The sequence below is a fragment of the Myxine glutinosa genome, chromosome 8 (genome assembly GCF_964187855.1).
Source record: "Myxine glutinosa chromosome 8, kmMyxGlut1.1, whole genome shotgun sequence".
Lineage (NCBI taxonomy): Eukaryota > Metazoa > Chordata > Myxini > Myxiniformes > Myxinidae > Myxine > Myxine glutinosa.
In genome coordinates, this window is record NC_136268.1 from 104,423,711 (window position 1) to 104,451,239 (window position 27,529).

Below are 27,529 nucleotides of genomic sequence, written 5' to 3' on the forward strand. Positions count from 1 at the left end.
TTGGACGTGGCCATGACCAAGTGATTTGTCTGTAAAGGCTATTTTTGATTTATTGATCAATTAATCGATTAATTAATTATTCGATTAATGACAATTAACTTTTTTTTTTCAGTTACAGATTCAGATGAAACGGTGGTGGTTTAGGTATTCTATTAGTCAATTGATTAATTATTTAATTAGTTTATGATTATTATTTAATTCTTTTCATTCTTAATCATTTATTTATTTTCTTTTTCATCTGGGCAATATCTCAGGCACCTTTTGAGCTAGGAAGCAGATATTTGGACATGACAGTGACCAAATGATATGGCTATAAAGGAAATTTTGGATTTATTGATTAATAAATTAATCGATTAATTATTTATTGATTAATCAACTAATTGTTTCACTTTTTCGATTAATGACTTATTTAATTTGATTTAACTTACAGCTTCAGATGAAGCACTGGTGGTTTAGGTATGTTATTAGCCAATTTATTAAGAAAATATTTTATGATCATTGTACACGTACACCGCTCCTTTCCTATGCCACCTCCAGGCGCTGCATGACATCATTGCCAGGCACCTAAGGGGGCCCGGCAATGACGCGCGCTGAAATGGAGTACTCAGTTTTCACTCCGGTTTCTTTCTTGTTTGTTGTTTGTTTGTTTGTTTGGGCAATATCTCAGTCATCCTTTAAGCTAAGAAGCTGAAATTTCGGCACAAAAGTGAGCAAGTGCTTTGGCAAAAACTATTTTTAGTTTTTTGATTAATCAATTAATTGATCAATTACTTAATTATTATTGACGAGCAACAGTACCCGCCCTATGGGCGGGGCTTCGATTGGGAAGCCCAAATGAAAAGGTAAAATATTAGAAATTGAAGGCTTTTTTATTTTAAACGATTCATTTAAACATCCGTTAAATCATATCACACGCAAATCATCAAAATCTAAACAGTACATGGCTAAACAGTACATGGACAATCACGTACCACGTACGTCTCGCGTGTTGTTCGCTCTCATGTTGTCCCGATAATGATCCTTCCGCAGGTTCACTGATGGAAACCTTGTTACGACTTTTACTTCCTCTAGACAGTCAAGTTCGCTCATCTTTTCGGTGCACCGGCACGAGCCGAGAACGGCCCATGTAGGGGCTGATCTGAGGATCTCATCAAACCGTCCGATCGGTAGTAGCGATGGGCGGTGTATACAAAGGGCAGGGACTTAATCAACGCGTGCTGATGACTCGCGCTTACTGGGAATTCCTCGTTCGTGGCACACTGTCTCAAGCCCCTGTCCCCATCACGGATGGGGCTCAGCGGTTTACCCGAGCCTGACGGCGAAGGGCAAGGTACACGCTGGCCACGGCAAGGTACACGCTACACGTCCAGTGTAGCGCGCGTGCGGCCCCAGACATCGAATGGCATTAAACGTTCATTAAACGTTCATTAAAGGATTACGAAACGAAAAACATTACGAAATTACGTTCACACCGTCACGACAAACACTACCGTGAACACATACATCGTCACAATGAACGCTATGCGAACGCGAATGTTATGCGGGAGTCCAAACCTGAAAATGCTGGAGACCAAAGCTGAAATTGGGAAAACTAAATAGCCTATTTTACTCCTGGAGATCCCAGGATTACCCACCCAAAATATCTTTGCGATCGGACAGAAGGACATTTCGTGAATTATAAATCAAGTACGTATTTATTTCCTTTCTCTTGTGGGCATTATCTCAGGCACTTTTTGAGCTATGAAGCTGATATTTTGACATGCCAATGACCAAGTGATTTGGCTGTAAAGGCTATTTTTGATTTATTGATTAATCAATTCATCGATTAATTATTAAATTATTTGATCAATGACTAAAAAAAATTTTAAGTTACAGATTTGGATGAAACAGTGGTGGTTTAGGTATTCTATTAGCTAATTGATCAATTATTTTATGATTATTATTTATTTATTTTCATTATTAATCATTTATTTATTTTCTTTCTCATCTGGGCAATATCTCAGGCACCTTTCGAGCTAGGAAGCCGATATTTGGACACGATAGTGACCACGTGATGTGGCTATAAAGAATATTTTGATTAATCAATTAATCGATTAATTATTTTTGATTAATTATTTTAATTTTTTCGATTACTGACTTATTTAATTAATTTTCAAAGTTACAGCTTCGGATGAAGCACTGGTGGTTTACGTATGCTATTAACCAATTGATTCAGAAAATATTTTATGATCATTATTTATCGATTTGAATTATGCAATTAATCAATCAAATATTGTACTATCATACATACAGAGTACCACTCAGACCTCTCCCTCCCAATACAGTCTCTATGAGATGCACGGCGGTATTACCGGGCGCCGGAGGTGCCCCGGCAATGCCGCGCTGGAGGATATTTATTTATTTGGCATGGGGCCGGTGTACTTTGAATGTATCTGTACTTGTGTATATACATATATATATTTTTTTTTTTAATTATTATTATTTTTAATGGGAAATATTAGCACATTCTTGCCTGATATTAAATTTGAAGAAAGTTATGTAAGGCAGAGTACCATTCAGATGTTTTTTTTTTTTTAAGACAATATAAACATTACCAGGAAGTTAAATAACACGAACTAAATATGTGCATCAAAGTTCAAATGTATCTTTTGTTTGTGCATAAATAGTTTAAAACGATGCCACAATGACTCAAAAGAGCAGTCAGCAAATTGGTGAAAGGTCCTTGCTCCCTTCCTTGGACGACTTATGCGCTTTCATTCAACTGATGATACCTGGTGTTGGCTTTACGGTTAGGGTGGAGGGCTTGGGATCCTAAGGTCCTGAGTTTGAATCCCGTTCAACTGTTGAATTAATACCAGGTGGGGTTGACTCAGCCTGTCATCCTTCCAAAGTCGGCAAAATGAATACCAGGGTACTGGGTCCTCTCTCAAGGAGGTTGGTGGCAGGATTTGCACTCTGGCCGCCGTAAAAAACACTTCATTCCGTAGCACACACACACTGGTGTGTCGGAATGGTGCTGAGGAGTCGTTCAAGGACGCAGCAACGTGCTGATCCAGCGTACGCTCATGTATATATATATGTATATATGTATGTATGTATGTATGTGTATATATATATATATATATATATATATATATATATATATATATATATATATATATACACACACATCAGTCACGTGAAAAAGTAAGTACACCCCATGTAAAGTTTTGACTTTTTCAACAAATTTCAGCATACAGCTATTTGATCTTCATTTCAACAATATTGATAGATAAAGGCGATATAATATAACAAATACCATGAAACATTTACATTTTGTAGTCCATTGTAGAATATAAATAAACATAAATGCAAATTTCGCATGTGGAAAAAGTAAGTACACCCCCACATTTATCACTACTTCAAATAACTATAATTAGAATCCGGTGCACCAGCTCAGGTGCAAGTGATTAGAACATCGTTAGAGAGGATCTTGGAGGAACCTGTCTTATTTAAACCTCAGACATTTAGTTTGGTTTGCTCTTTGTTGTTGAAGTGTGCGGCGTCACCATGCCTAGATCAAAAGAGCTCTCCGAGGCCTTCAGAAAGAAGGTTATAGATGCCCACGACTCTGGGAAGGGATTTAAAAAGATCTCCAAACAATTTGAAATCAATCATTCGACTGTCCGGAAGATCATCTACAAGTGGTGAAGATTCCAAACAACTGCCAACTTGTTCAGGCCAGGCCTCCCCAGCAAGTTCAGCCCCAGGGCAGACCACAAGATGCTGAAAGAAGTCTCTAAGAACCCCAGAATGTCATCACGGGACCTACAGGTAGCTCTTGCCATTGTTGATGTCAAAGTGCAAGAGTCCACCATTAGAAAGAGGCTGCACAAATTTGATCCACACGGGAGGTGTGCTCGGAGGAATCCTTTGCTGTCCAGAAAGAACATCAGGGCAAGACTAAAGTTTGCCAATGAACACCTAAGCAAAGACCAGCACTTCTGGAACAATGTGTTCTGAGCAGATGAGTCAAAGTTAGAGCTATTTGGCCACTACCAGAAGACATGTTTGGCGAAAACCAAAGATATCATTTGACCACAAGAACCTGATACCAACTGTAAAGCATGGTGGTGGAAATATTATGGTTTGGGGCAGCTTTGCTGCATCAGGGCCTGGGCAGCTCACCATCATAGAATCCACTATGAATTCTTCATTGTACCAGAGGGTGCTTGAGGATAATGTGAGGCCATCTGTCAGGAAGTTGAAGCTCAACCGAAGGTGGACCTTGCAACATGACAATGACCCTAAACATACTAGTAAATCTACCAAGGAATGGCTGAAAAGAAAGAAATGGAGGGTTCTGGAATGGCCAAGTCAAAGCCCGGATCTAAATCCCATCGAGATGTTGTGCGGGGATTTGAAACGAGCTGTGCATGCAAGAAAACCCTTAAACATCGCACAGCTGAAAGAATTCTGCATGGAGGAGTGGGCAAAAATTTCTCCCAGTCGGTCAGAGACTGGTAGACAGTTATAAGAAACGCCTCCTTGAGGTTGTTTCTGCCGAAGGAGGCAATACCACCTATTAGAGCCAAGGGTGTACTTACTTTTTCCACATGCGAAATTTGCATTTATGTTTATTTAAATTATACACTGGACTACAAAATGTAAATGTTTCATGATATTTGTTATATTATATCACCTTTATCTATCAATATTGCTGAAATGAAGATCAAATAGCTGTATGTTGAAATATGTTGAAAAAGTAAAAACTTTACATGGGGTGTACTTACTTTTTCACGTGACTGTACGTACACACATACACACCAGCCCCACGCAGGAATTTACTTCCTGTTTATTAAAAAAAAAAAAACATATACATGTTCAACTGATGCGAAAAGGGCTTTTTAACTAACAGGTTGAGGTTTGACACACAACCGGCAGGCTGCAAAACATGGCCTGGATTTGCCACATCAGTGGATGTCGTCGCATTTTTATTTCAAGTGTTTTAGACTCTCAGAGCAATTTGTTGAAAGAAAAATTTCAATACAGAACAATGATTAGGACACGTGATACAAATTAATAGAATGCCTGGTTCAACAGGCCATCACATGATGGGAGAGGAGCTCGGAATGCCCATCGTTTAGCAGCACATGAGGCAATGTGCAAGCAGACTGCTTTATCAGTTGTCTGCACAAATCATTTATTCGTAATGAGGTCTCCAACGGCATCCGTTGTACTTCACAGGGTGGACTCAACATCTCCCAATTCCACGTACACCGACTTGAGTTGTGAGTAGTGTTCCATTGTCGCAGCACCATTCTCTCTACCCAGGCCTATCCAATACACAGACGCAAAGGGACCGTCACTCTCAGATGTGCAGCCACAATGGGACGGTAACCTATAAATACAACACAGGGCGGCCCTCACCAGACATCTTGTAGCCACCAACAGGCATCTCCATGGGAAAGATGTTGAAGTTGTTGACATAGCAGGTGCCGGCCTGCAAAGCAGCCGCAACACGGTGAGCCCTGGAAAGGTCCCTGCAAGCAAAGATGGAGATTCGGTGTGATAACTCTACACCACTCTGTCCGAATACTTCCCTAAACATTCCCAGATTGGTAAATATTTTTTATATTTTCAGATGTATCAGTATTGGTCTGCACAAAACGTGGTTTTACAAGATCAGCATTTTATTTCATCGGTTTGTAGGAGCCACTTCTGGAATATCCGAGTTTCTTTTTTAATATCTTATCTCAAAAAGAGTTTTGTGTATTTATTTACTTCCTCATTGCTGGGTGGACCTTTGAGCTTTTGTTGCTTAAAAGCCACACTGTAGTTTGTCATTATTGCTGCCTCAACATATCCACACACAAGTTATCGGCTAACACCGGCTTTCATCACGCCAAATGTCCAAATGAGAGAAGCAGATAACAAACAACTCTATCTGCAGACAATGCAGAAATGAAGACATTCTACCTGGTGAAGATACCAGAAGAAAGTCCAAATGAAGAGGAGTTTGCTCTGCGAATAACTTCATCTTCAGTATCAAAGGACAAGACACTCATGACTGGACCAAAAACCTCCTCTCGTACCACTCGCATCTCGTCTCGACAGTTGGCTGCACGTCGGGAACACAGCTGATAAGCACAGTAGCACAGCATTACCAAATACAACAATACACTAATCAAACGATTACCACAAAACTGAACGATGGAATGAACGGCACAAAAAGGTGATTTGCAGAGTGGCTTTTTACCCACTATGGTAATCGGTGTAGAGATAGTACATGAATGAATGAATGAATGAATGTAGAGATAGTACATGGAGTTACAAATAGATACTAAATGGAGAACAAGGTGTGTTTGAGGTGTGCTCAATGTGCAGATTACTCCAGGATATTATGAACCAACCAAATCCAATCTCATGATATGTATACAGTATTACCATTACACATTCTATGACACTTAACATCACCGTTTAATTGGCCACGGAAAGGCCCCACATATTTACTCTTGTGTAATATACCATGGTATCAAACACCGCAAACAGAAGGTCAACTTTTATTCCTTTTGGTGTTTGAGCTGCAGTAAGTGATAGTTTGTTTCCACTTCAGCTCCAAATATGAGCTCATTCAATCTCCAACTAGAACAGCACTCAGTAGAGAGCATACCTCCGCCAGGTGAACAGTTTACGTTTTGTATCCTAGAGTAGACCAGAAAATCACAATACAGAATCACATTTAATCAAAATCATCCGTCCATGACTTTTTGATATGTCCTGCTTTATGATTGCTGCGGACCAAGTGATGATGGTATCACCAAAAATGGTATCGTTTTTGGCCCTATCTCTCAATGGTGAAGAATCACTTAAAAATTCTACAAGCCGGATCCAGATCTTCACCAAAATTGAATAGATTCTTCCTTGTCGCACACACAACCTGTCCACAAAGTTTCGTCCAAATCCACCCATAACTTTTTGAGATATCCTGCTATATGTTGGTTTTAGCGCTATCACTCAATGGTGAAGAATCACTTAATATTTAAATAATTCTCATATCCGAATCCATATTCAGATCTTCACCAAAATCGAATCGATTCTTCCTCGTCACACACACAAACTGTCGACAAAGTTTCGTCCAAATCCGTCCACAACGTTTTGAGATGTCCTGCTATATATCGTTTTTGGCCCCATCTTCCAATGGTGAAGAATCACTTTTAAAATTCTAGTAGCCGAATCCGGATCTGCACCAAAATCTAATAATTTCGTCCGTGTCACATACGCTACCTCGCGGCCAAATTTTGTCCGAATCCGTCCACAACCTTTTGAGACATCTTGTTCATAAACAAACGGACAGACAGACAGACAGAGACAGGGGTGAAAACATAACCTCCATCCACCTTTGGTGGCGGAGGTAAATATAGACCAGAAACTGATGCTGAAAGCATTTGTAAAATTTGCATCAAGGATACATGTCACATGTGCGAATGCATGCATATTTATGCGCATGGTTAATACGATTGGATAGTTACCAAGTACGCATGGAGTCATGTAGAAACCTTGTTGCAAAGAGCGCTCCTCGGGTACAAACCGTTCTCCACCACACACCACCCTGGCACCCTGGAAAAAGATGCAAACGTAACGACAGTGCGCAGCGTATAGCAGGATTGCAGGACCCACATCAAGAGTGCCATTCATGGCTGAAAAACGACTAATAGACTTGACGGATTTATGGAAAAGGCAATGTATACGCTTCTCGGTGACTTTTGGGGTAAAAGTTGTAAAGTTAAAGTAAAAGAGCTGCATGTATATACATGATATATAAATGCTTGTTCAAATAAATTGTCCAAAAATGGCAATTTGGCGGCCATTTTGTTTATGGTAATTAGAAGGTCAAAAACTCAAAATTCGGCTTGGGAACCGGGTTAATCGAATTCAGCATACACTAATTATGTTAAAAAGTGAGGTTCCCAACTTTTACCCAAAAATGCACCTAACATTCACATTTCTCAGAAATCCATCTAGTCTCTAAGCGAAGGTATTTGACCAAGCCCTATTGGGGGAAACCATGAGGAGATCTTAAGCGGTGCATCTGTTATTCCAGATGACAGCATCTGTTGGCCTTTTGTGAGAAGTGCCTGAGGCCAGGGTAAAAAAAAAAGTCGACACTGCAAAATGTAAAAATTAATTGTTGAATAACAAATTGTACAGCCAATCAGAGATCCACAAAGGCAAGACATAGATGCAGACATCCACACAGAATGAACAGAAGATCCACTGTCCCAGCCTAATTTTCTCATACAAGGATTCAAAAGGACTTTTGCTTTCATAACCAGCATGTGGCTCTGAACGGAATCCTTTCATCTCCTCTCCCTGTTAAACATAGGGTCTCGCAAGAAAGGGTTCTGGGCCCAGTCCTATTCATAACCTTCATCAATGATCTCACGGAATCTGTGAGAAATCCTCAACCTATTTGATGTCTCCACCCTCTGCCGTGGCATCTCTGAACCTTCAGACAGGCAGGCTGCAGCCTCTTTCCCCTCTTCAGACGTTGATAAAATCACAAGAGGGTCAAACACTTGGAAGATGTCTTTCAATCCTGATAAATCTCACACTCTCTCTGAAAGGATCATCTGGCATATCTACTTTCTTAATAATCCTCTTGAGGCATCCTCAGTCATACAAAGTACTTCTCTTTGGCACACCTGACTTCATATCCACCTACAACTTGATGGCGCTTGATGGCTTTCACCTGCAGCTTGATGGAGCTTGATGGCTTTCACCTGCAGCTTGATGGAGCTTGATGGCTTTCACCTGCAGCTTGATGGAGTACTGTTCTCTCCTCTGGGCTGACTCCCCTGCCTCGCATCTTGCTTAGGTCTTGATGCCGTGGAAACCAAGTCCATTAAGATTTTTTTTTTTTTTTGTATACAAGATCGAGGCTCGTGAAAGAGCGAACATTAATCACACAGAAAGACAAACCGACACATAAAACATATAACATCGGGAGCGGTAGACAAGATGGGGAGAGAGGGGGAAGGACACAAACACAACATTTGAGAGCAGGGACCGAGAGACATGGAGACATCGAGAGATCTGTGAGAGGGAGAGGGCTTTGGGCGGGGGCATGGGAAGGGGGGGGGAGATGATTGGAATATCCCGCAATGAATCTAAGTCTATGGGCCTATCACTTCGCCATTAGACAGGTCGGTGGTCTCTGTCTTCTACTGCTCTCTTTCTGGTCTTGAACCCTCTGCTCTTTCCGTGTTTTGTCGTCTCCACCTCCCCCCAGTTTTCCGCATGGCACACGGTCCACAATAAGCCCACTTCTGGTGAAACTACCTAAATCCAGGATTACTCCTCACTTCCACTCATTTGTTCCACTTTTTCCCCGTCTGTTGAACCAACTTCCACATTCTCTTCAATCTCATTCCTCCCTCCAAGTCTTCAAGACAGCTGTTCACCACTATCTCAGGTCATCGACAATCCAAAACCATGATCCTTTCTACCCCTTTAATCTCTCCCCTCCGCCCCCATTAATCTGTCCCCTCTGCCCCCTTAATCTCTCTCTTCCCCGTCTCCCCCACCCAATACGTCCTAGCAGACTTAGTTTTTCTTTCCTGAGTGTTTCCTTCTGTGTCCAACCCATACGTCGTTTCCTACCCCCCCATTCCTCCCCACACCCATTATTTGTCCAAGTCTCCCTCTATGTTGTCCCTCAACCCTGCTGTTAGTGTTTCCACCCTATCTCTACCGTTCCTTTTGTTCTGTTGCATCCTGATCAATTCAGTATTTCAGCTCTTCCACGAGCCATGACCTTGTGTACAAAAAAAAGAAGAAAAAACATTCACCATGATCACATGGAGTAGTTTTTAATTTTGAAGATTTTGAGTTTGGTTTCTCTTAATATACAGGTGTTTCAAAAAAGTGGACTATTTGAGCAACCTGGTAGTCTGTCGTTTCTAAGGCTATACTCTTCTCTCTTGCAGATTATAATGGTGGTAGCATGCCATTTCTAACAAGTAGTTAGTAGGACCCTACGTCAACTATGGTGTTGGACTTACAACTATGGTGTTACACCCATAATGGACCTTCAATGGGAGCATTTGGCAGTTTGTGGAGCACTTCCAAGCATATGGAAGCATGAAAAATCTAAATAAAGGCAACATTGGCTGCCCACCAAGTGTTACCAAGGACCAAAGGAACATTGATCTTGCGAGAGATTCTGCTATCAAAAGCCCTAAGAAACCCCACAAGAACTGGAAATCTCAGCCTCATCTGTGTGGCGCATTCTCACTTCTGAACTCAAGCTCTACCCCTACATCATATCTGTAAGGCATAAACTAACTCTGAATAACATGGCAAGACGAATAACAATGTGTGATTGGTTCAGTGACCGAATTGAAAGGTACCCAAACTGGATCAATTCCTTGTGGTTCAGTGATAAACACACTTTCATTTGAATGGGGCCATCAACAATCACAACAACATCTAAGATGCTGAGCCTCCTGAGGAAGGGTCTGAGATGTCTCTCAAGGCCTCCAAATCGAGTTGCTTCTGTGCATTGAATGGCAGATGGGGTATGTTGGAACCGTATTGATCCGAGGACGCCAATGGTAAGATGGTGACAGTCAACAGCGAGCGATACCGTGAGTTCTTATGCCGATTCAACGCTTATCTCGCTCAACTACTGGCTCCAAACCAACTCAGACTTGCACGGTTCATGCAGGACGGTGCCTCACCGCACATTGCAGGTGAAACCCTCGACTTGCTCCACCAGCTGTTTGGAAATCGTGTCAACAGCCTGGCCACAGCACATGAGTAGGCACAGCACACAGCCTGGATTTGAATCCATTGGATTATTTAATTTGGGGTGCTGCCAAAGGTCAAGTTTACACCAACAAACCTCAAACTCTGGCTGTCCTGAAGCAGAAGGTGGAGGACTACCGTCAGGTGACCACTCCAACGACTTGCAAACGAGTTATGGAGAATTTTGGAGTCAGAGGCATAGCACACATTGAAAATGTTAACTACAAGCAGCATAATGAGCGATTTCAAAATGGCCTGGTGTAGGCTTTCCATCAATGCATCACTCAACTTGCTACCTTTTGAAATCTTTCTACAATAAAACGTTCAAATAATCCACTTTTTTGAAACACCCTATAGGTGTTTGTACATTTCCATATCACGAAGGGGAAGAAGGTGGTAGCTAGATTACGGAAAACTAAGATAAATATTTTTACTGCTCTAAGTAAAACGTACTTTCTTGATCAATCACAATATTCAACAATACGAGTTTATAAACTTAATAATTCAATGCAAAACATGTACATTCACGTTTTACTATCAATCTACCCACCTCGACACGCGCACCCTCCACATACTGAAGGACGCGGTTCAAGTGCTCTGCACTGATTAGCGCTCCCATTCGTGTCTCCTCACGCAAGGGGTTTCCTGGGACGATCGTCCGCACCCGCTTCTCGATCCTCTCCAGAAACGTGTCCAGCAACGGGCGCTCCACAAACACTCGGGTAGCATTGCTGCAAACCTGCATCACCAACCAGCCGCACCAGCTCACTGACCAATTGAGTGTTTGCCACCGCCACCCTGTCCATCCCCAAATCCCATAAAACATGCAGCATAGTCATGATCTCCAGAACCCACCTGTCCTTGACTCAAGAAGTTTGCCATCAATGCCCCGTTGATTGAGTTTTCAACATCACAGTCTGCAAAGATCACAAGTGGAGACTTTCCACCAAGCTCCAATGTTACCGGTTTTAGGCCTTCTGCCACCTGTTTTAGCACCTGCATGGTATACGGTCAGCATTAGCTTGGGTTAAGGATCACCCAGGTGTCTAATACATTAGCTGAACTTTGCGTGCCATAATATTTAATAAAGGCACAGTGCTGGAATATGTACCAAGATACTCTATCTTGAGTAATCCCTGAACCTGAACCTAATTCTCATGCAGTTGCAGGAGAAGTACATGGAGAAGAGGAAGAAGTTGTTTCTTGGGTTTGTTGATCTGGAGAAAGCATTCAATAGGGTTCCACGCGAAGTAGTGACATAGGCATCGAGGAAGTTAGGAGTGGAGGAATGGTTGATCAGAGAAGTGATGGCAATGTACGAGAGAGTGCGCACAGCTGTAAGGACGAAGGACATGAAGGAAACGTGAGTTTGAGGTGAAGGTGGGAGTGCATCAGGGGTCGGTACTAAGTCCACTACTATTTGTAGCTGTGATGGAGGTGCTGGCTCGGAATGTAAAGTAGGGTTTGCCATGGGAGTTGTTGTATGCAGATGATCTGGTGTTGATTGCAGAAAGTATGGATGGACTGAAGGAGAAGATGAACAAGTGGAAGGAATGTATGGAGACAAAAGGTCTGAAGATGAATATCAGAAAGACAAAGGTGATGGCAAGTGGTAAAGCATGTGGTGAGGTGGAAAGAACTGGGAAGTGGCCATGTGCTGTGTGCAGGAAAGGTGTCGGAGTGAACTCTTCCATGTACAATGTACGCTGAGTGGGTTCATCAAAAATGTAGTGGTCTGAGAGGGTCATTAACCAGTGTGGCAGCTACATTCAAGTGTAAGGTGTGCACAGAGGGAGCTGCAGATGGAGGGAATGTTGAGTTGGAGCTTGGAGATGGCGTGAAGCTGGAAGGTGTAAAAACAGCAAGCGATACAGCGGTGTGCTGCGGTGTGCTGATTATTGCTCTGGTGAGAAAACAACGGTGTGCTGATTGGTCTGTAGTTGCAAGGATCTGTTTTTGCACCTTTCTTGTGTAAAGCAGTAATGTTGGTCATTGGCGTGTCCAAATATCAGCTTCCCAGCTCAAAAGGTGCCTTAGATTTTGGCCAGATGAGAAATAAAATAAGTACAAGTGATTAATAATGAAAATAAATAATAATGGTAAAATAATTAAATTTATTAATCAATTGGCTAATAGCATACCTAAACCACCACCATTTCATCCGAATCTGTAACTTTTTGAAAATTAATCAAGAAAGTAATTCATCGAATAAGTAGATAATTAATTGATTAATCAACAAATCAAGAAATCAAAAATACCATTTACAGCCAAATCACTTGGTCATTGTCGTATCCAAATATCAGCTTCCTAACTCAAAAGGTGCCTGAGATATTGCCCAGATGAGAAAGGAAATAAATAAGTACTTAATAAATCTATAACAATTAAGTAATTAATAATTGATTATTCAAAAAACAAAAAATACCGTTTTGCTCACTATTGTGCCGAAATTTCAGCTTCTGAGCTCAAAGGATGGCTGAGATATCACCCAGACAAACAAACAAACAAACAAACAACCAGAGTGAAACTGAGTTCTCCCTTTCAGCGTGTGTCTTTGCCGGGCCCCCTTCGGTGCCCGACAATGACGTCATGCAGCACCTGGAGATGGCATACGAAAGGAGTGGTGTACAAAAAGTGCACATCAACAGCCATGACTAGCATAGCTGGGAATATAGAGATTAATGCATTTCAGAAGCACAGCAAGGAATTCGTCGTATAAAAGTTACCGTCGATCTTGCCTCCAAGGACAACACACTGGCAGATGCTCAAAAGTCAAACACGTTTTTGATCAAATTAATATCTCTCAAGGCAGCATAGAGGGCTACAAATACTTCCGTGTAGAGATAAGGAATGTGGTTCAAGGTTAAGCTTCAGCTCTGCAGTCCCCTTACCTGAACGCCAGTATTTACACTTCCCGTGCAAGAGACCTTCGCGACCGCCGGATGTTTGCACAGCGCTTCACCTGTCTCTGCAGCCCCTTGCACCACACAGAAGGCCCCAGGTGGCAGGCCGGCCTCAAGGTAGATCTCAGCCAAGCTCACCGTAGTAAGTGGGGCAAGTGGGGAGGGTTTGAACACCATTGTGTTACCTGCAGGGACCAACATGATCCTAAGGACTCTGAGTAACATTGTGAAACAAGTAAACAAACCATGTCTGTGCTGATCCCATTTCTTTCTACACATACATGTACATCGGTGGTGTTGTCAATTAGCTTAACAAGAAGAAGCAATCATTCTGCGAGTTGTGTGTAACTGTGATTACACTTTTCGATTATTAGCAATATCTTCATAAAACAATTACCACAGGCAAGGGCAGGAGCACTTTTCCAGCAGGCCCCTTGAAAAGGGAAGTTCCATGCCCCGATTCCAGCACACACCCCCAGCGGCTCACGGCGTGTATAAACAAATGCCTGAGCACCCAGTGGAATATGCTGGCCTGAAAGCACAAACACCCTTGTTCTACCTGGGTATGCATAATGCAGATAAAAGCTGGGGTGGTGATCCCTTTCCACCCTCGACGTCAGGTCCACCCACCCATTGCCCAATTCAGTCATAAATAATATCAAATGTAATGCCGGTCATGGTTGCATTAAAACAGCAGACCCGATATCGTTTGGGCCATGCTTGCAAAGAAGTCGAGGCACTGCCAGCCCGAGTCCATGTCTATACGAGCTTCGTAGATTGGCTTTCCCGTATCCTTGGCCTCCAGTACTGCCAACTCCTCTCGTCGTTCCTTGAAACAACATTGGAGATTGAATCTAGACACAGCAAGGGAACAAACTTCACAAGGAGAACATCGATATTCAAAGGGTCACCGTCAATTACTCAGGACAATTGGTAAGATGAGCTTTCATTGGATCGCAAATTTTCTTAAGCAACTGCCAAAACTGGTTAAACTGCCAAAATCAAGACTCTCTATTCACCTTCACTCTTTCATTCCCCTTTTCTCCCGTCTCTGGAACAAACTCCCTCACCCTCTTCAATCCCACTCCTCCCTCCAGATCTTTAAAACAGCTGTTCGCCACCATCTCTTATCTTCCCCCATCCAAAACCTTGATCTTTTCTACCCCCGTTAATTCACCCCAGATCCACTTTTTTGAAATACCGACTTCTTTCCTGGAAGTCGTAGCAGTGTCCATGCGTTTTTGTACTGCAGTCCATGTAGCAGTCCATGTACCAAAGTCCATGTGTTTTTTTTTACCTCTCACACCCCACCCCCTCCCCCCCATTCTCATGATGCCTTCTCCCTCAAATCCCCCTCCCTCCCACAGATCTCCCGAGGTCCCTGCTCTCAAATGTTGTACTTGTGCGCTTCCCTCTCTCTCCCAAACTTGTCTCCTGCTCTTTATCATATGTTTTATGTCAGTTTGTCTTTTTGTGATCAATGTTAGCTCTTACACGAGCATCAATCTTGTATACAAAAAAAATAAAATAAAAGCAAACTCCAATAAAATACTGTGGCTCATAAAGGATAAAAAATATATAATAACCACCTTTAGAGGCCATTTTCCCCGCAAAGCGGGGGTTGGCCTTTTTCGGGAACCGTGGTTGTTGTTGTTTTTTTTGGTCCCCTTTTTGAAGCAATGTTTTACGGCCGGATGCCCTTCCTGACGCCAACCCTTTTTGCCGCCTTTAACGACAAACAGGGAATTACCAGTGAACTGGTACTCAATTAGCCGACCTCGGAAGGATGACAGGCTGAGTCAACCCCCCTGGCGTTAATTCAGCGATCGACCGGGATTCGAACCCAGGATCCTAGGATCCTAAGCCGGCACCCTAGCCGCTAGCCCAACACCAGGGTTTTAAAGGATAAAAGATAAATGGCTCATATTTTAAAGGGTACTTTAAAGGGTAAAGGGTAAATTTAAAGTATAAATTTTAAAGGATAAATGGCTCATAAAGGATAAAAGCTTTATTTGGTAAAGAATACAAAATAGCTATTTGAAAAAGAGCTGTCAGCAAGAACAAAGCATCACAGAGTAAGATAATGGAATAAAGCATCAAAAGAGCGTGTCTACCTACTCGGATGAGAGCTGCTGCTCGGCGCAGGACCTGTCCCCTCTCAGAAGCCGGAACCAAGGCCCACGCTGAAAACGCATCCGCGGCAGCCTTGATCACATGACCCGTTTCCTCACGGCTCGTCATTGGGAAACGGCACAGCGTTTCACCTGTCAGGATGGAATTTGGTCACTTTCGCAACTAAGATTTAACCTCCAATACCAATAATAAGCAAACAAGTTCCATGACAAGTCATCAAAATATTTACTTGGTACAGTGGCCTAAATTGTGGGTGCAACACGAGAAATGCTCACCAGTGGCAGGGTTCAACAAATCATAAAGCTCTGTACTAGAAGATCTCAGGGGTAAATTCTTTCGCCCATGTACAAAATTCAAGGCCGAGGCTTCTGCCCAAGGTTGCCCTTCGGCCAGTTGTCGGCGGAGTGAACGTAGAGGCGCCACATGAGGCAATGCATGCCGATACAGCTGCCCAAGCAACATGGTGACACTGCAGTGCTTGGGGTAGAAAGGTCAAAATAGGTCAAAGGTCAACACCCATTTCAAATTGCTAAAATCCTCAATTTTCATCCGATTGACTTGAAATTTGAATAGGATGTTCATATAAGCTAACTGAATTCAACCGCCAACTATTTTGGAGATTAACATAGGCCAAAAGGTCAACCACTTTTTTCAAATTTCTAAAATCCTCAATTTTCACCGAATTGACTTGAAATCTGAATAGGATTTTCACATCCGCTAACCGAATTCAATCACCAACTACTTTTGAGATCAAAATAGACCAAAAGGTCAACATAGGCCAAGTTTCTAAATTGGCAATTTTCATCCGATTAACTTAAAATTTGATGACGATTGGCATATATGGTCACTGAATTCAACCCCAACTATATTTGAGGTCAACATAGGCCAAAAGGTCAACATAAGCCAGATTTCTAAAATCCTCAATTTTCATCCGATTAACTTAAAATTTGATGACGATTGGCATATATGGTCACTGAATTCAACCCCAACTATATTTGAGGTCAACATAGGCCAAAAGGTCAACATAAGCCAGATTTCTAAAATCCTCAATTTTCATCTGATTGACTTGAAATTTGAATATGATTTACACATCAGCGGACTGAATTCAACCACCAACTATTTTGCAGATAAACGTAGGCCAAAAGGTCAACATAGGCCAAAAGGTCAACCACTTTTTCAAATTTAGAAAATCCTCAATTTTCATCCGACTTGAAATTTGAATAGGATTTTCATATCAGCAAACTGAATTCAACCACCATTTTAAAGAAAAACCTAGGCCAAAAGGTCAACATAGGCCAAAGGTCAACAACTTTTCTTCGATTTTTTTCTAAAATCCTCAATTTTCATCCGATTGACATGAAATCTGAACAGGATTTGCATATCAGTTTACTGAAACCAACCACTAACTATTTTTGAGGTCAACATAGGCCGAATTTCTAAAATTGTCAATTTTCATCCAATTAACTTGAGATTTGAAGACGATTTGCATATCTGGTCACTGAATTCAACCCCAACTATTTTTTAAGGTCAACATAGGTCAAAAGCTCAACATAGGCCAGATTTCTAAAATCCTCAATTTTCATCCGATTGACTTTAAGTTTGAATATAATTTTCATAACCGCTAACTTAATTCAATCACCAACTATTTTTGAGATCAAAATAGGCCAATAAGCCAAATTTCTAAATATGATGATTTTCATCCGATTAAGTTAATTTGAAGATTTGCATATCAGGTCACAAATTTTCAACCACCAATAATTATTTGTGAAGTCAAAAGGATGCTCCTACCGAGTACCATTCTACTTTGTTCTCTTTTGCCAAGTGTCGCTCTATGAATGAATTTTCATCTGTCTGTCTGTCTGCACAGAATAAATATGATTTTCTCTGCAACCGTTGGTCCAATTGACAGGTAATTTTCACCATAGGTGCACCTCCACCTATCGATTTTTAAAATTACAATTATGGCGTCATCGGTTACGTGGTTCGGCCGCCATCAGGCCTCTATATCTCCGAAAGCGCTGCATCGAAAAAATTGAGACATGGCTCATTGTAAAGAACTCTCCATGGGCAATAACATATGCTAATGATGATGCGATAAGTGCCTCCATTATGACGTCATAATTCGACAAGTACAAAACTTCAGCCGATGAAGATGAAATTTCTTGAGCGTCATCTAGAGATAGATTGGTAGAGAAAAAAAAAAGATATCATCGGTCACGTAGTTCGGCCACCATATTAGCTTTAACACAAAAGCCTTTAAAAAACACTGAAATACGTCCTGGCGAGGGTCTGCAATCTCCGATTGCACTTTCTTGTTTATTAATGTAATGGAAAATTGAGTTTGGAGAAGTTGAGCCGAATGGGAGGGTGTGGGTGGGACTGTGTTGCACATACAGAGAGGTTTGAGGTTTCTTAAATATTTCTGTGAGTCCGATTTGCATTCAGGAACAGAACAATTATAGCTAACCATTTTAAATTGCCAATCTTTCGTCTAATGCTGAAAATCATGTTAAAAAGACGATTTGAATTCCAGATTTCATGCAAGCAACGGCAGGTTAAAAGTGCCCAGCAATCAGAACTAAGTCATAGAAAACGCACACACAGCTCATGCGTGAAAGGCCTTGTTAGCATTAATACGTTAATTTGAAAGTCATGATGGCGTCATGATTCCATGATGGCGTGTTTGCACGTGTCCTGGATGATGGAGACTCATCTGACACCAAAATGAAAGGGGAAAAAGGTGTGTGTGTGTAGGTGTGTAGGTGTTTAGGTAGGTGTGTATGTGTATGTGTTATAAATGTAGATCTGTGTGTGTTACCTATACACCTCTGGACAGCTTTGGACCAAATTTGTCACAGAGGCAAAAAGTTGCACCGGCCAGGTTTCAACAGGGTTTAGCGGTGTTGCAGTTGGTTTGAATAGTGCCACCTTTATTTGGCTGTCATCTTCAGGTGTCCCAGGACAAATGCCTGCCTGTCATCTTCAGGTGTCCCAGGACAAATGCCTGCCTGTCATCTTCAGGTGTCCCAGGACAAATGCCTGCCTGTCATCTTCTGTGTATATTCTCATTACCACCATGGCTAGTCATTTCCCCACCACTGGGGACGGGTACTTTTGCTGGTTTATTATAAATGATGTGTACAGGCCTATTAAATGGACTGCCATTTTCAATTTAAAGGAAGAAGCCTAGGTGAAAATAGTGTACAGTATATATATATATATATATATATATATATATATATATATATATATATATATATATATATATAATAAATGAAGAATTTCAAAGAAACAAGCACATAAAATACAAAACGAATGAAGTATCCCCAAAATAGTTCACTTCTGTGATTACCGGTACAGTAATATACCATCACCGCATGACGTTTTACCTTATAGGATGCTTCTGTCTGGAAGCAAGATGTAGGAGACCACAAAACCCGGAACAGTAATCCTTGCACTCCTCTTACGTTGCCTCGACCTGCACAATTTGAAACGACTGAACTGCAAAACAGACTCAAAGTTCACCGCTGCAGTCGCATGACAAACTGCTTAGTGCTTTGTGCAACAGATAAACAAATTCGTGAAATTGAAGTTTCTTAACACGTAACGGCTTTTCAAAATTGTTGTTTAAATCAAACATATACATTGAAGAAAGCACAATCCATATTAGAAGAAGAAAAAAAACAGACAAACGTTTCCTTATACTGTCGCTAACTATCTCGGCATGGCTACCGATAGTGTACAACATAGAAATTGCTCACGCAGAAGAGAGAATCCTACTAATACTATTAATTTACAATTGGTCACTGGCTTTGACACCAACTTTTTTATTTCCACCCCAGATATCAAATAGCTGCAAATATCGAACAAACAGTTTCAAATGAAGCACTTCACCGCAATTAGAGCATTTACGTTGCATCAGACGTGGCAATAAATGTGAATTGATGCTTCCAGCTTGCTAGCTCGATGACAAAAGACGCCATTTGCATTTTTTCTGCCTTCATCTCCACCACGGTTTGAATCCCGTGTGGGCACTGGCAACTTTTTTTTTTTTGTACACAAGATCGAGGCTCATGTAAGAGCTAACATTAATCACAAAAAGACAAACTGTCACATAAAACATAAGATAAAGGGAGCGGGAGACAAGATGGGGAGAGAAAGGGAAGCACACAAGTACAACATTTGAGAGCAGGGACATCGGGAGATCTGTGGGAGGGAGAGGGCTTGGGGGGGAGGAGGCACGGAAGGGGAGGGGAGGCACTGAAGGGGAGGGGGGAGGCACTGAAGGGGAGGGGGGAGGCACGGAAGGGGAGGGGGGAGGCACGGAAGGGGAGGGGAGGAGGCACGGAAGAGGAGGAGGAGGCACGGAAGGGGAGGGGGAGGAGGCAGGGAAGGGGATGGGGAGGAGGCAGGGAAGGGGATGGGGAGGAGGCACGGAAGGGGAGGGGGAGGAGGAACGGAAGGGGATGGGGAGGAGGAACGGAAGGGGATGGGGAGGAGGCACGGAAGGGGATGGGTGGGGGAGGAGGCACGGAAGGGGTGGGTGGGAGAGGTATAAAACACATGGACACTGCTCGGACAACCGGGAAAGAAGTCGGAATTTAAAAAAAGAGGATCTGGGGTGAATTAACGGGGGTAGAAAAGATCAAGGTTTTGGATGGGGGAAGATAAGAGATGGTGGTGAACAGCTGTTTTAAAGACCTGGAGGGAGGAGTGGGATTGAAGAGGGTGAGGGAGTTTGTTCCAGAGACGGGAGAAAAGGGGAATGAAAGAGTGAAGGTGAATGGAGAGTCTTGATTTCGGCAGTTTAACCATAAGAGGGTTGCTGGCAGCTCTTGTGCGACCTGTAGGAATATTTGGGGGACAGAGCACAGACAGTCATAAACCAGACCTGCCTGCAGTAGGTGAGTGAAAGGTCCTCGGAGTTAGCTTCATCATGGGAGATTCCAATGATTCTGAAAGCTTTGGTTTCAACAGCGTGAAGCCGAGCTCGGTGTGAGGCAGGAGCACCAGCCCAGAGGGGAGAACAGTATGCGAGTGATACAAACTTGCCAGTGATATGTAAAAACAACAATGGATCATAATCTCTCCGAATGCCACTGAAACATCCAGAAAGGAGCATTTCACTTAAGTCACCAAAACATAAAATGAAAATGGAAAATAGCCCAAAATGCAAAACCCTGGGGAGTGTTCCAAAGCTTGTAGAGCCCTTGCCAAGTGGCTTAATCATTTAAGCAAGAACGAGGAATGAGGGATGGGTCAACGAGGAACGCTTGGCAAGCGATAGCAAGCTTATTACCTCCACACCAAAAGTATTTGGAGAACGGTATGTTTTCACCGCTGTCTGTCTGTGAGCAGATATGTCTGTTTGTGAGCAGGATAGCAAAATCTAATGATTTCGTTCTTGTCACACACCCAACCCCTCCATCAAATTTTGTCCATATCCGTTCACCACGTTTTGAGATATCCTGTTCACAAACAGACAGACAGACAGACAGACAGGGGTGAAAACATAACCTCCATCCACATTCGATGGCAGAGGTAATGAGCACGTAGCACGCTTGCCAATGGCTTAAGCACTCCAATGAAACAGTTGATAAGGAACGGCTGGCTTGGCAAGCGATAGCAATCCCTGGACAGACAGACAGACAGACGAAGACACACAAGCGATTGCAAAACCCCGTCTCCCGCTGCACGCCGACGGGATAATAAGATATAGCTAGCAAGACCACAATCATGGATTAAAATAAAGTATAATTTAAAATGTATATTTCATGCTTGCAGACATTATGTGAATGGCTTTGTTATGACCCTGATATGGATTTAAATGAATTACCAAGTTTGAATGGATTTATTTGTAGTTTGCTAGAATATATTTGTCACGCCCATCTACAAAGCGCACACAGGCGACCATGCCCAAAAAGGCGGCAACCACCACACTATGTCATGAAGCCAGTTGTGGAAGGGATTCCAAGTGGTTGGAGGATACAGGCCGTTTCACCATGAGGGAAACACTGCATGGACTCACTCGTGCCACAACAGCACAACCCACAATGTTGGAAAGAGACCCACAATGTTGCGTGTGTGTGTGTGTGTGTGTGTGTGTGTGTTTGCATGTGTGTGTGTTTCAGTGTGTGTGTGTGTTTCAGTATGTGTGTCTCCTCCATAATTCCAAAAACTTGAAACCAAGCGGCCCAAAACATTGCATGCATATTAAGGGAACTCCAAAGGATTGCATGAATGACAACTGGGTATTTGGGTAAATTTAAACACCCCTTTTGAAGATAATTAACAGGGTGCTCATCATGGAAAAAAATAAAGAAAATAAGCTTACCCTTGCTCAGCCCGCTTTCACCTCGCAGGTGTTGTAAGCCACCATCTTGTTTTGGCCTGCTCAAAAATGCCTTGCCTTGGAACCACGATGACCTCTCATGGACTAATTAGAGTATATAGTCGAAATCTGTGTTCGGATTTGAGGATCGGATCTCGTGGACTAAATAAGTGACAAGATCTGGAGTGGAATCTGAAAATTTAAAGAAATTAGTGATTCGTATAATGAACTCGGTATTTATTTAAGCAAGGCTGTGATCCCTCCTTCTCCATATTTACACAAGAAAATATGAAATTTAAAAAGCATTGAACGTAACTTTTTCTACTGTTCAAAAATTATGTTGAGTGAAGAAAAGCTTGAGGAATGCACACATTATTACACCCATTCAAAAAGTGTAACTTCATTGAGTGCAATGGAAATAATGAACTAGTGGGATCGCCACAAAGGCTCCCTCGGCCACACCTGGGTTCTCTGCAGGGGCAAAATAAAGTAAATTAAAGATCAAACTAGAAAGAGTAATCAGAGATTGCAGACCCTCACCAGGACGTGTTTTCAATGGTTTTTAAGGCTTTGTAAAACAAATATGGTGGCCACGAAACAAATAAAACAAATATAAAACAAATAACCATGTGACCGATGACGCCATCGTCATTTTTTTTTTCTCCACCAATTTATCCCTCGATGATGCTCAAGAAATTCCATCTTGATCAGATGAAGTTTTGTACTTGTCTAATTATGACGTCATAACAGAGGTAGGTACCTGTGCCATCATCATTAACATGTTATTCCACATGGAGAGTTCTTTACAACGAGCCATGTTTCAATTTTTCCTATGCAGCCCTTTCGGAGATATAGAGGCCTGATGGCAGCCGAACCACGTGACCGATGAAGTCATAATTATAATTAAAAAAATTATACAGGTGGAGGTGCACCTATGGTGAAAATTGATTGTCAATCGGACCAACGGTTGCAGAGAAAATCATATTTATTCTGTGTGGACAAACAGACAGACAGATAAACAGACAAACAAACGGACTCAAAGGCAATGCCCTCTCCTCAGGCGAGGGTAATCAATATAACGATTAACATAGCAGGAGGATTGCAATGAGTAAAGCAACGGGATAAGTGAACGACGAGTTCAAGAGAGAATTGTAAAATATTGTAATAATATTTTAATTCATTTCCTGGTTGAAAAATGTTCACTCATTTTTGAGGCGTTTCTCTCCAAACCTTCCTCACTCCCCTCCTCTTTCTCCCACCCCATCCTCACACTCCTCCCTCCTGGAGTGTATGGCGATGTGTGGTGAGGTGTTGCTCTCCTCCCTCTTCCTCACTCTCCCCATCCTATCACCACTCCCTCCTCCCTTCTACCTCTCCCTCTCTCTTTTTTTCGCTCCTACCCCCTCATCAAATCCCCTCTTTACCGCAGTGTATAGCAACATGTGGTGAGGCATCGCTCCCCACTTCCTAGCTCCCCTTTCCTATCCCCCTTTCCTATCCCCCTTCTCTCTTCCCCATCCTTCGTCATCCTCCCTTCCTCTTCTCTCTCTCCCTCTCAGCATTCCCTCTCAACTGGAAAGAAAAAATGTCATTGAGGTCCCAACAACCTTTCTAAAAATTGACATTAAACTTACTATTGCACAATTCACTGCTACCTTTCTATAATCGTTTGAAAGAGGTATTGGTTTAGCTAAGCTGCAATCTGCAAGTGCCTGCTCTGTCTTATCCAACTATTTTAAAGTACTGTATACCTGCCGATGCTGCATGCACTTATATACTCAGATACCTCCATCAGCAATATAGCATCTAATGCAGCAAGGTTTATATATTCCCAAGGTAGTTCTGATCAAACAAGGTTTATATATTGTCCTGTGGATGGCTCTATTAAGACGGAGCACCCACGGATGACCAATTGAGCTTACTTTGAGGCGTTGTTCAATGGCGGATTTCACTAAGCAAGCGCGGGGAGTGGGGGGTGGGGGGGTGGGGGGGGGTAATGAGATAGGAAGAAGAAGCTGGAGATTTTACATGGCGCGATCTGAGCAGTCTTCAAACCTGCAGGAAATTAAACTCACGAACACGATTTTATGTACAAAAATAAACACGGCTTTATTGCTGGACCCCGAGAACAATGAATGCGACGATAAATACTACAACCCCCTAATGCGCGCTCCTACACACAGACTTAGAACACGGACAAATGGAGATGTAATAAAAGAACCGCGTCGTATCGGTGCGTGCTGCAGCTTATCTCTGTCTGCAGTGTGTCAGGGATCATCAGGCTCCGAGCGCAGTCGTCCGATGCGGCTCCAGTCAGCGGGAACAAGGTCTCGATGCACCCCCATTCTCTAGGCCTCGATAAGGCCTCTCGCGACAAGCGAGCAAGCGGGTGTGCAACCCACCTCCTCAGCCGTACAATGTCCTCCCAGATTCGGCACGGGACTGCGATGCACCCAATGCTCGGATCAGAAAGGAGAGAGGGTCGAGGGTGAAGGAAGGCGTGAGGGCAAGAGGTCGGAGCAGAGGGATTGTGAAGGCAAGAGCGAATGAGGTCCAGGCACCACTGTCTATTGCAACGAGCAGGGACGAGAGAGACAAAATGTCGGTCTCTCCACACTTTTTATCAACCCCTCTTGATGTCATCTCTCTCTCTCTCTCTCTCTCTCTGCCAATCCCTGCCGGCCAACATCACAGGCTCAATTCCCCACCAATGGCCGCGTCACTTCTCTCTCATGCCATTCGTCAGTGGCCAATCGGTTCTTTGCTTCTTGCTCGCCCCTCCTTCCACCAATCGAAGGGAAGCTTCTTGCCCCGCCCCTGGCCAATCACGAGTCCTTCTGGGCGTGTATATTGCCTGGCTTGCTCGGTGTGTTACTATGCCAGCTGGTGATGTGGCTGGCTGTGGCTCCATCGGCAGTGCCCCGAACTGGCTTCCGGTGAGTTTTATTGTTATTGTGGTGGAGGGGGAATTTAAATAGTGTGTTGTGTCACTAATGGGCCTAACTAATGTCAATGGTGCGTTGCCATACGGGACAAAGGAATGATCACAGAGGGAACGACGTACAAGGGAATTAACATAATCCCTGAACTAAATAACATGCTCCGCCCCCTCATGGTGGGGACAAATATCCAACTTGGGGGTGGGGGGGGACGACAAATATCCAATCGCCTAGTTGTTGAAGCTTCCTACCTTGAGGCTTGGTTCTCTCCTGGCATCCAAAGTGAAGTTATTTTTCCATTCGTGTGTTTGTCAAATTTCAACTCGTTATTTTATCGTCTATGCGTTATTGTTTGTTTATAGTTAGTTTTGGTTTGAATTTCCTGCAACTCATAATTAATTAATCGTGTTCTGTTTGCTCCGCGTGTGCGGCCTTGTACCCTGAGGCTACCCCCGTCGGTGGTTGTTAACTTAAGTTCCCTACTTCGTGTTTTGCTTGGTTCTTAGATTTTGCCCCTTCTACCCCGAACATAATACTCTTTGTCTAACGATCCAGCTAAATCCCCCCCCCCCCCCCCAAAAAAAAACAAACCAAAAACATTTATTTTCCTTTCTCCACGTGTGCTGTTATCTCATCGTGTACTTCTGTCCACGTGCGCTGTTCGCCTCGCCCCCATTATCTCCTTGCCATCCACCTTTTGCCCTGTTCACGTGACTCGTGGTTGTCCCTCTCAGCCCTCTCCCCGTTGGTATTTTGTGAATATAAGATTGTTCTTCACGGTTCTGTTTGAATATTATTTAAATATGTTTAAACTTTCCCCTGCAGTGTTTTATTCAGTGGTGTATTACAACATGCTGTTTTTCTTCCTATTTAAAAGGCTTTTTTCAATTTCCTCTCCAACTCACTCCACTTCAAAAAAAATAAATTCAATCTCTTATACTTCTCCCTCATTACATGTTCTAAAGTCACATTCATTCAACCCCTCCTCCATCGTTCTTAATCGGATTGCTAACTTGAAAATCACAATAAACCCAATTTGTTATCAATGTTCGTCTTTCATTAATCATCCACTTTCTAAACTCCCCTCTTGCCCCTCCCCTCCAAATCCCCCCCTTGCCCCTACACTCCCCCCTTGCCCCTCCACTCCTAAACTGCCCCCTTGCCCCTCCCCTCCTAAACTCCCCCCTCCTCTTCAAAACTCCCCCCCAACCCCTCCCCTTCAAATCTCCCCCCATACCATTCCTCTCCAATTCTCCCTCCTGCCCCCTCCTCCTCCTCTAAGCCACCTCCTCCCCACTTTGTCTCCCTTCTATCTCATACCTCCACCCCCCCCCAACCTTCTACTTTCCTCTGCCCCCCCCCAACCCCTCAAACAACCCCTCACTGTGCCTCATCCCATCACCATCAAACCCATCGTCCTCCACATCCTTCCCTTTCTTGTAACTCTTCTGTGTAATCTCTGACACACTATCAACTGCTCTCCCTACCTCCCCCACTCATCCTTCATCTTACCCTACTCCTCCCCTGTCCTGTACCCGATGCTCCTCCTCTCTCTTCATTAACGGTATGGACCTCAAACATCCGGGGCCTTCGCTCAAACCTGACTGATCTCTCCATACAGGTTGCTTCTGACAATCCAGACTTGATCTGCTTAACAGAAACTTTCCTCCTTCAAGATGTCTCTGATTCCTTAATATCTCTTCCTGGTTACTCCCTCCTCCGGTATGATAGACCTGAGCCTCGTCCTGATGGTGGGGTTGCTATCCTTGTCAAAAACTCTCTTCCTCAATTCTCCTTGCACTACCCTCTCTCCACCTCACCCCCAGGAGTACCTCTGGCTACGGCTTCCTCTCCGCTCCCACCTTTTGTTCATATGTGTTCTGCACCGTCCTCCAAACAGTGATGACTCCATTTACATTTCACTGTCTGACAACATGGACCAACTTCAATCCACTCATCCCAACTCTCTCTCTTCCTCATATGTGGCGACTTCAACTGTCATCATGCCAGCTGGCTGGGTGTGGGTTCCTCTCTCACCAGTCATGGCACCTCAGCAAAGGACTTCTGTGACTCACTGGGATTGACACAATCTGTCAATTTCCTGACCTGGATCTCAGCCAATGGAGTATCTTCTCTTCTAGACTTGGTTATGCCAAACTTCCCTGCAAATGTCTGCTGCTCTTCTTCTGCTCCAATCGGTTCTTCTGATCATGTGCTTGTTAAAGTGGACATCTCTCTGGCCATTCTCAGAGAGCCTCCTCAGCGTCGACGAGTCTGGCATTTCACTCAGGCCGACTGGTACGGTCTTTAAGCAGCCATCAATCATCTGGACTGGTCTCCCATCTCAACTGCCTCTGACATCAATTCTTCCTGGGAATTCTTCCAAAGCAAACTTCTCTCTCTCATGCACAGATTTATCGCATCTCGTCTTCAGTTGT

At 43.1% G+C, this 27,529-nt stretch overlaps 1 protein-coding gene across 6 annotated transcripts; it reads right to left on the bottom strand.

Annotated features, from left to right (window-relative positions):
- Positions 1-4,956: 4,956 nt before the first annotated feature.
- Positions 4,957-19,540, bottom strand: ALDH9A1 (aldehyde dehydrogenase 9 family member A1). 6 transcript variants are annotated; one of them, XR_010985572.2, is made up of 12 exons: positions 19,211-19,540; positions 16,097-16,298; positions 15,807-15,952; positions 14,388-14,517; positions 14,086-14,220; positions 13,677-13,873; positions 11,644-11,784; positions 11,339-11,527; positions 7,512-7,599; positions 5,959-6,119; positions 5,410-5,522; positions 4,957-5,315 (listed from the first exon to the last, which is right to left on the bottom strand). XR_010985572.2 is itself a non-coding variant. In XM_068125028.2 (12 exons), exons 2-12 carry the CDS (start codon positions 16,281-16,283, stop codon positions 5,221-5,223), a joined length of 1,563 nt encoding a protein of 520 aa, XP_067981129.2. In that variant the 5' UTR covers positions 16,284-16,298; positions 19,211-19,540; the 3' UTR covers positions 4,957-5,220. The 6 variants fall into 6 exon arrangements, 4 of the variants coding, with proteins under 4 accessions (XP_067981129.2, XP_067981127.2, XP_078639761.1 ...); XM_068125028.2 differs by having other exon boundaries at positions 5,959-6,100; XM_068125026.2 differs by having other exon boundaries at positions 7,498-7,599.
- Between the last annotated feature and the right edge of the window lie 7,989 nt (positions 19,541-27,529).